The sequence below is a fragment of the Morone saxatilis genome, unplaced genomic scaffold (assembly GCF_004916995.1).
Source record: "Morone saxatilis isolate NCDOM2014 unplaced genomic scaffold, NCSU_SB_2.0 Contig15, whole genome shotgun sequence".
NCBI classification, from domain to species: domain Eukaryota; kingdom Metazoa; phylum Chordata; class Actinopteri; family Moronidae; genus Morone; species Morone saxatilis.
In genome coordinates, this window is record NW_023339707.1 from 22,781,050 (window position 1) to 22,790,511 (window position 9,462).

At 41.3% G+C, this 9,462-nt stretch overlaps 1 protein-coding gene across 1 annotated transcript in view; it reads left to right on the plus strand.

Annotated features, from left to right (window-relative positions):
• Positions 1–5,851, plus strand: part of nol9 (nucleolar protein 9) — a 6,377-nt gene extending 526 nt beyond the window's left edge. Inside the window, exons 2-13 of the mRNA XM_035657261.1 lie at positions 86–626; positions 709–919; positions 1,040–1,170; positions 1,281–1,416; positions 1,995–2,091; positions 2,332–2,429; positions 2,976–3,143; positions 3,242–3,494; positions 3,587–3,701; positions 4,060–4,234; positions 5,072–5,205; positions 5,320–5,851. Of these exons, the coding sequence (XP_035513154.1) occupies positions 156–626; positions 709–919; positions 1,040–1,170; positions 1,281–1,416; positions 1,995–2,091; positions 2,332–2,429; positions 2,976–3,143; positions 3,242–3,494; positions 3,587–3,701; positions 4,060–4,234; positions 5,072–5,205; positions 5,320–5,436 (2,106 nt within the window). The 5' untranslated portion in view covers positions 86–155 and the 3' untranslated portion in view covers positions 5,437–5,851. The remainder of the gene's footprint in view (positions 1–85; positions 627–708; positions 920–1,039; positions 1,171–1,280; positions 1,417–1,994; positions 2,092–2,331; positions 2,430–2,975; positions 3,144–3,241; positions 3,495–3,586; positions 3,702–4,059; positions 4,235–5,071; positions 5,206–5,319) is intronic.
• The last annotated feature ends 3,611 nt before the right edge of the window (positions 5,852–9,462 follow it).

Genomic DNA, 9,462 nt, shown 5'->3' on the forward strand with positions numbered 1-9,462 from the left:
CGTTTAGCTGCGGGGGGGGGGCGGGGGCACTGACAGCATGGCTCCCCCTTTCAGGTGCTAATTGTCTTGCATCTCTCCTTTGCAGGCTCCCCCCTGGTTTTTTTGTTTGTTTTTCTCATCTGCACCCCACCTGAGTCACTGCTGATCACAGAACCATGAAGGTGAGCAAACCCACGCAGGTGAAGGGCCAGGCTAAATCTCAGAAGTGGAAGGATGTGAGGGGCAAACGGTGCAGGCCCCCCATCACTCCCTCAGAGCTCAGCTCCAGCCCTGTCATGGCCAGGGTGGCGAAGGAGCACCAGGCGTGTGTGAAGAAGAAACCCAGCGTCAAGAGGCTGAAGAAGAAGGCAAAGGCTGTGTCCGACTCCAAGAAAAACCCTCCTCAGTCTGGAGCCAAGAAGTGTCACACACAGGCTAATGGAGGCTCAGTGTTTGCGATGGACAACGAGTCAAACGACTCACAGGAGTGGAAGGAGTATTCCCAGTCCATCCACGGGAATGGCACGGAGACCTCGGGTGACAAGGAAGACGCGAGGCCAGATAGACTGGAGGGACAGTCTCTGCATCACTGTGCGGAGAGAGACGATCGGCAGAATCACGCAGTACTTGTCATGCAGAAGAATCAGGTATGCTTTGGGATATTTTGGTAAAGGTCTGTCAGTTTTACTCCCGTTTCTTTTGACCGAGCGTTACGTGATTCTCCTGCAGACCCTGTGTTTCCGCGGGAAGTGCTTTTTGACCTGTCTGTACGGTCGGGTAGAGGTGATGGGCTTCACCATTGAAGAAGGCCAGGAGTCGTATCCGCTCTTCTCCCCAGCCTCACATTGTCCCCTGACCATCAGAGCACTGGACAGCTCTGGTCACACCAGAGACGACAAAACTGAGGCCGCATCCATCCTCCGAAAGTATCTGTCCGCAGGTAAACGCACAGGCTGCTCACCTGCTGTTGTGTATTGTATAGTTAGTGTCAGTTGAGGTTGTATTATTGTACGCACTTCATTTTTCTGTCCTTAAACCGTTTTGAATTTGCATTTCGCAGCGTCACGGAAAAGGTTGCTGAAAAGGATTATGCCAAACTCATCCGTCATCCTACTGGAGCCCATGGAGACGCCTCTGACACGGTTTCTGTCGAGCTTCGCATATCTCAGTGAACTGTTCAGCCCCCCGATGGTAAATTGACTGATATTTGTACATTACGCTACTGTCAGTATTCACCTTATCACAAGGTGAGTATAATTCACGTATAGGTAAATGTTCTTCTCCTCTGTGCTTGTTTTCAGAGTGAACTCATGTCGGCTGTTCTTGACACTCCTCTGAATGGTTTGGGTATGATTCCCCTGGTCAGCACCATCGACGGCCTGAATATGTCACCGAGCTATAGAGATGCTCTCAACGCGATGGTCAGCGCCTGCAGAGGTAAGCTCCTTGTAGACGTTCACCCACGTTGCGTAATGGCGATTTAACACGTCGGTCTCACGTCTGCAAAAGGTTAAATGCACAGGGAGAAATTACACACATTTTATTCTCCGGATTAAGATCAGCATAATGCATTTCTCAGAAAGTGTGTGAGCAACTCGAAATCATATTAGAGTCCTAACTTAACTTTATGTGTGTACTGCCAGACATGATACAATAGGCAGCAGAATTCAGTGTCCAATATTGTTAAATAATAAAAATAAGAAACTGGGATCCCACTGATCTCGCCAGTTACCTTCTGTTGCATCTCTCTCTCACTTGTTTCTTGTAATTTCTCCTCACTTAACTTAATTTAATTTCTTTTAATTTCACTTCACTCCAGAAGCAAGAGCAAGCGTCCATTGTGCTCACAATGGTCATTAATTAAGACCTCAATGGCATAAATGTAAAGATCCAGCACTGATGTAGCCAGAGACACAGAGAAACACCACGCTACTGAAGACAGCAGTGTTATGTATTCCCGTTCTAATGGTTCACATTTGATGGCAAATTACTGGACACATGTGTTTGATTCATAGGTGACATGGATGGTTGTGCAGTTATCTTTGTATGTGGCACCAAGAATGTGGGCAAGTCAACATTTATCCGCACCCTCATCAATACCTTACTAAATCAGTAAGTTCTCCTTCGTATATTTAAATATTTATACTGATATATTGTCGTATTTTTATATTTATAGGCTAGATTTGTATGTGTAGTTGGTACTTGCATATTGTTATGATCCCTGTGTACAGTACTGTATCATCAGTTGATGTAACCTTCCTATAGAGGTCACTTAGAGTTCATCTTGAGTATGATAGTAATATTTTTGGCAGGAAACTAAGTGTGTGTATTTGTGTGTGTGTGTATCTGTAGCACAACTAGCGTAGATTATTTGGAAGGTGACCTCGGTCAAACAGAGTTCACTCCTGCTGGGTGCCTGTCTTTGTCGACTGTCAGAGAACCACTTCTGGGTATGTTTTTATCCTCTTGTTACTTCCCATGACCTCTTATACATGTTATTGTTTAATATTATTTATCTTTTTTTTGACTTGATTCCATAGATTTCTTTTAGTCTTTGTGATTACGGTGCATTTATTGCATTGTTAAATCATTCTTAACTCTCTAGCAGCCTTCTAGTAGGTATTAATAAAAGTATTACATGTTAAAGGAATAGTTCAACATTTTGGGAAATACGCTCATTCTCTTTCTTGCCGAGACGCGAGGGTAAACAGCTACCTAGCTTTGTGCAACCACAACATCCAGCTTTTATAAAGGTCACTAATGAACCTATTTGTTTATCTAATATTTACTTTACAGTGTTTGTTTATGGTGTTATGTGCCGGATCGTTCTTTCATATTTACTGGACAGACAAATAAGCAAAGCAAGCAAATAATCTTATTTCCCAGAATGCTGAAGTGTTTCTTTCATATTTATCTGAACAGTTTTTTTCCACGTGTGATCGCTGTACTATTTGTGTAAGAATGGATTAGCAGACTAATGTTGAGTTATTTTTCAGGTCCTCCTTTCACACATCAGTGCACACCAGAGCACATGATCTACTACGGTCAGTCGTCATGCGAGGCGGACTTAGAGCGCTACCTGGAATCCCTGAAGTCCCTGTGGCGTAGACGCTCCCAGAGCAGAGAGACTCCCGTCATTATCAACACCATGGGATGGGTCAAAGGTCAGCTCAGGCTACCATCCGTGCTGTGGAAGAATATAAAGAACTGTATACTAACTGTGAACAGTGTCTGAACATGTGCTTGTCTGGGCCGTCCACAGGGTTCGGATTTAAGCTGCTAGTGGACATGATCCGCTTCTTCCCGGTCTCACATGTGGTCCAGCTCGGTCACAGCGGCATCATCCAGTGTCCCGCCCTCACTCCGGAGTTTCTGAGGACAGCACACGGCTGCCAGACGCACCCACCCGCCCAGACCGCTCTGGACGAGTTCACAGAGAGCCACAGTCCCCCCAGAAGTTACACTCACCTTATTGTACAATCAGAGTTTCAAGGAGTGGGGCGCCAGGGGACAGCGTAAGTACGCCGCTGTCGCTCTGTGCTGGCTTTAACGTCTGAAATCTTTGAATATGTTGCATCATTTTCTGTGTGTGCATTGTGTGTGACAGGAGATACCAGCGCACTAATGAGCACAGGGAGCTGTCACTGCTGGCCTACCTGAGTCAGCTGCAGTCTGATGACCCTGGACCAGTTAGACCTCTACACAGCCTCACCCCGTACCAGGTACGTGACAGTCACGATGCTGCACGTTTTCTTCGTGATAGGATTAAAATTTTACTTTGAGGCATGTGATTTGCGGTATTATTAGCAGGTAAAAAACCTTGCAACACGTAAACAATAACAACAACACATGGTTTTTAAATCACAAATTCTGTATCTGCTTGTCCCAACATTTAAAGAAATAGACTGTTCGGGAAATGTGCTTATTCGCTGCTGAGTTCGATGAAAGACGACTCTAAATATGAAGCTGCAGTTAGAAAAGAAACAAATTGTTGTTTTTACATTCCTGTTTGTTTGTGGATTAAACAGCTGAGAAATAAGGTGTTAATAATTACCTGACCGTTCTCCCTCTGGCCCGTAGGTGCCTCACACAGCGGTGGCTTTAGGTGTGATCCATTGCGAGGTAGTGCCCAGTCACATGTTTTATGCTGCCAATGCCAGTCTAGTGGGACTCTGCTGCCTGTCAGAGAAAGTAACAAGTAGGGGGGGCCCAGTCATGCTGTCGCAGGCTCCCATCTGCCCGTGTGTGGGCTTCGGTACGTATCCTGTCAGAGCGTTAATGGTCAAATGAACCCCTTATCCTATCAACTTTAATTTGTGCTTTTTGAAAATACCCATGTACAGTCGAACACACCCAATCCCACGTGAGCAGTTTTAACAGATGGAGTTTATTTACGCTGTGGGTCCTAATTTAAAGTATCTTTTACACAATTACACAATTTTCCAAATAAGTGTAACTTTCCTAAAATAATAATCTGTATGTTTTCAATCTGATTACATCAAGGACATAACTAATATAATCGATATTGTTATGAAAAGAAATAAGTTAGCATTTTGCAATGATGGTTGTTTCTTACAGTCGATAGTCCTTGTATGTTAAATGTGGTGGTAGGATGAAGGTAATACGTAGTTTGATCCTTTAACTGTAGTTTTTTGTTGACTTTGTCTTTACTCCTCATTGTTTGGGATCTCACAGACCTTACTACTATATGTGTACACATATTAAACATATTAAAGTGGTTGATGAAGGTGACTGATTTACAACAAATATGCAAAATATTTCATGTTTTTATGTTAATATAGGCTATGCATAAACAAATGTATATTCATTCTTTTGGCCAAAAAGTCATTCACAAATAAAGCAATAGAATGTTATCCTATATAGTGATGTTACTTATGTTTGTGGTCAGTTAGACCCCACAACAAAAATCAAAAAGTAATGTTTACAAGCAATTCTCATTCAATTAGAACACTTAAGGATAAAGGTGATAAAACAGCGTTCTGTATGTGTAAAGAAGCCCCACAGACTGAAGGTTAGGGTTTAAATGTTTGCTCTTGGTTGTTAGATGTATTTACATGTAATCGTGTTCCAGGTGTTCTCCGAGGTGTTGACATGGCGCGAGGTCTGTACTTTTTGCTGACGCCTGTAGATCCCTCCATCCTTCGTAAGGTCAACTGTCTCCTCTTGGGAGCGATATCGCTGCCTTCCTGCATCCTCACAACACAGGTTCGGCTCTTTCATACACCACAAACAACGTTATTTTCCTCCCTTTACCATTAAAAGTGATCTGTCCAAAGCATAGTTTACCATGACTTATCGTACCTTTGGTCTCTGTTTCAGCCTGGCTCTGAGGGAGAGATACCCTATGTTACCACGGACTACAGTTTTGATCTCACTGGTGCAGGAAAGTTACGAGTCTTCAAGGGAATGACGAGACCCAGCCAAGTTGGGATGTAATGACATTTTCTACACAGCATCGGTTTATTGCCCTTTATTCTTCTTGATTGGTGTCTCACACCAAACCAGTCAACATTGGCCTTTGAATGTACAGAACTGAGGTTGAGCCGGACAGTTTTTGTATATCTCAGTTTCAGTCTGACAGAGCTGCCAGTATCGGACTCTGCAGGAGGAGATTGCTGCCTCCCTGTTACTGGACTTCCTCGCTGAAAACCCTGGGTGTTCTCACCAAGTCTTACAACCTCCTACTGTACTTACATTTGATGGCGCTGTGAAGGAATTCTGAGTTTCTGTGTTTTCTGTCACATGGACGATGATATCACACTTTGTAGTTCAAGCTGTTATTTGTAGGTGGCATTCAAAAGCTGCAAATGAATACAAAAACCTGCCAGATATTAAATGAAAAACAACTTTTGTTCAGACTTTGTGATTTTCTTGCTTTCAGGTGCTTTTTAGAACAATTTATTTGTTTCACAGTCATTGTAGAATTCAGCCAGCCTTTGGCCATTTAATCTGTGTATTACAGTATGCAGTGTAGTCCCTGATTCAGACAGGAGTTTGTTTATTTGTGACAGTTGTATTATTGGAAAAAATACCCACTGCCAAGACTTTTCATGCTTACATCAAACACTCAAGTAAAGAAGAAGGTGGGGCAGAGTTAAGGTGGGTTCTTTGACGTGACATTCCCTGTGAATCTGATGGATTTACAAAAAGGAAGAAGCTAAATTGTCAGTATTGTGTTTTTATGCCAGTCAGGTTTTATTGAAATTGCTCCATTTTATTGCTGACTCGCTCTGCACTAACTGTTGCACATTTTGTATTGTGTTAAAGAGACACGACAGTGCTCGTGCATCCAAGGCGTTTTGTAAATGCAACATGTTTACGATTTCTTATGTAGGCCTTTGTGGGATATAAAAGATACAATTCAAACACAGTTTTGTTTCTTGGTGCTTCCTTTTGGACCTCTAGGGGGCAGCAAATGTATGGTGAGACTTTGCTCTGAACAATAGCAGATGTTCCACAAGAAGTCTCGAGGGCAGGAAAGCTGCAAAAAAAACTGTCAAGACACTGGACTGTAATACTGAATAACTAATGTTTCATAATGCTTCAAAATCAAGACTAATTTAAGAAATGACTAACCTCATCTGACCGAATGCAGACAGACTTTTAAATGATCTGACTGGAACAATTAAAGGAGGACTCGGTCGTAAACATCCACTTACACAGTGAAGAATTGCTAATTTGTTAAGTGGGCTGTTTTAACGTCCCCCCTCTGCCCCCTCGCTTTTCTTTGTTCAATGTTCCCCGCCTCTTTATTTAGGGTGGGAGCACACAAACACGACACAGCTACATTTTGGCAGAGTCATTGTTTTGGCTTTGTCAGGTCAGATGTTTTCCCATAGAGCCAAAGAGTGATCCCACTGTAGAGGTGCTACTAGACAGTCTACATGCACCCATTGATGATCAGACATAACAACACACATCTGTGAAATGCATTTCAGTGCAGAACACAAATTTAAATAGTTGATTTTATAACAAGCGAGCACAAACCACAGATCTGTTCCTTTACTTTTTTGGGTTTATTTGATGTGGCTGCCATTTATTTGCACACTTTAAATTAAAGCTTGGTGTTACCTGCATCAAAGTTGGAAACAAAAACACATTTAGTGATAGAGCTGTTACCATTTTTAAAAATAAGTCATTTCTTAAGCAAAAAAACCCTGTATTTCCTAAACAGGATACCATCCATACATACAGAAAAGTATGAAAAACACCTCCCAACGGGCCTGCAGAAATCTCATTTGTGTAGCTCTATTTTGACTAAGCCTTGTGTTGTTAAAAGCCATTGATCTGTGCTGCACTTATGTGGTGTCCTCCCTCCCAAACAAACGGTGCATCTGTCGCCTGCAAAGACAACTGGTTGAGTAAAGTGACAATGCAGAGGCAGTGTGCCATTGTAACCCCTCAGTTCAGCTCAGTTCAATAATACCTGGTTGATTCAGATGGATTTAGGAGGTCACGATGTGCATTGATTTTTGAAACCACACAACGTAATGTCACTTTGGCTGGATCAATGTGGTAAAGGATCCTCAGGACAAAAAGAATAACTGTTGGGCCCCTTTTAACTCCCCAATTTACCACCTATTGTGCATCGTTTTGCTGTGTAAAATTAGATTTTTACTCAGGCAGAGTTCCCACAAGTCCTGGAAAACCTGGAAATTTAGAGACTAGTTTTCCAGCCATGGAAACACCTGGAAATTTATTAAAATTAACAATTATTCTGGAAATAATCCATGTTGTCCTGGAATTGTTTGTATTTTAGCCCCTCACTCAGACTGCCTACCTAAACTTAGGTGTGTATTTTGTTTGAAACATGACTGTTTGTATGACATTCCCATCCATATTCCCAGAGAAGTGAAAAGTGGAACTGACTTGCAGTGATCTTTTCAGTATTGAGTCTATTTTTTCCAGAGCTTTGAGCGAAATTCTCATATCGACCTTTATATAGCATCAAATTTCTTGTTGCTATGGTTGATAAATACATGCACAATGGCCACTTCAACTATCAAGAAGATTAATTATATATTAAATATAAAATAAAATAAATTCTACTTGACTTGAACTGTTACTTATGGGCTGTGGCCAAATGAATGCAGTTTCTTGCCCGAAACCACAGATTATATGACCATTTGTGAGTTTTGTTAATAAAAACAACTGGAAAATGTCCTGGAAAACAATTTGTAAAGAGGAGTGGGAACCCTGTCAAGGCCCCTCTTCAAGTCAGGGCCTCAGATCAGGCAGCCCTAGTTGAAGGACCCATGTAAAAGCCTTGAATGTCAGTTGATGTTGAATATTAGTAGAGCATGTTCCCAACATGTAGTAGTAAAGTGTTATTTCCAAAGGCAACAGGAATGTTAAACGCTATCACAACCAGAGCTTACGTTTGACAAATACCTGTTTACCTGACTGGAACATCTCCTGTGTTGTGGGAGCCAAGAGTATATCGCGGGTTAGAATAATGATAGCCACTGTCCTGCTCTGTGTTTGGTTTGGGGAAGTTGACACTCCAGCAACTGCAGCCAAGCTCGTGTTAAATAGTGTTACATTTGTCAAACTTATTGGTTCTTCTTCATCCTTAAATCTTTCACGCTTGTAAAAGTTTAACACACTGTTTGAAAATACAAAGCACAAATCAAACCAAGTATTTTTTTTTCTATATTAAGCATCCAAAGGTTTTTTTTTCCAATAATACTGGGGCTAACTAGCTCCATTATTTCCATGTCTTCTAGTTACATCAGTGGTTCCCAACCCTAACGGGGGTCGCAACACCTTCTTGATTTTAAGTGGTGTAAGAACACTTTAGAAATATATTTTTCCACCAAGTAGGCCGATATCCTCAGCATTTGGGTCACTTCTGTAAAGAAAAAGGTAAATTGTCTAAAAGTAAAATGTGCTAGGGACAAGAAAACACTAGATTTGTCCGAAAATAAGCCCATTAACTCTGGACAATTGTTAAAAATTAAATTAAAAAAACATAATACAGACAGAGAATTGTATGAAAAGTTCCCTAAATGGAAATAATTAGCTCTAAATTCATCCAAATCAAATCAATTCAGTTTTGCTGCAGTTCACTCTTTGGGTTCATTGTACAGTTTAGCTGTGTTTATTGTGCAGTAATATTGTCAATATTAGTCAGGGGTCATCAGTTTAATTAATGATAGAAAAGGGGTCGCTTAAGGAGAAAGTTTGGGAACTGGTTTAAAATATTGTAATTATCATTATTTGTTTGTTTAATGATTATTTCTAACTACATAAAAATACATTATCCTACCTACCACATACACACAACAATATAATGCAAACACCACACATAACAATAACTTGTGCTACTATTCTTCCTCCCTTGTTTTTTTAATGTAATGAAATTATTTGATTTTTGCCTCATTGACTCCTAATTCCAATAGAGCACATTTGAATTGAGGTTGAGTGGATTGCTGTCGTGTTCTTCTGGCGCCTCTAGCGCAA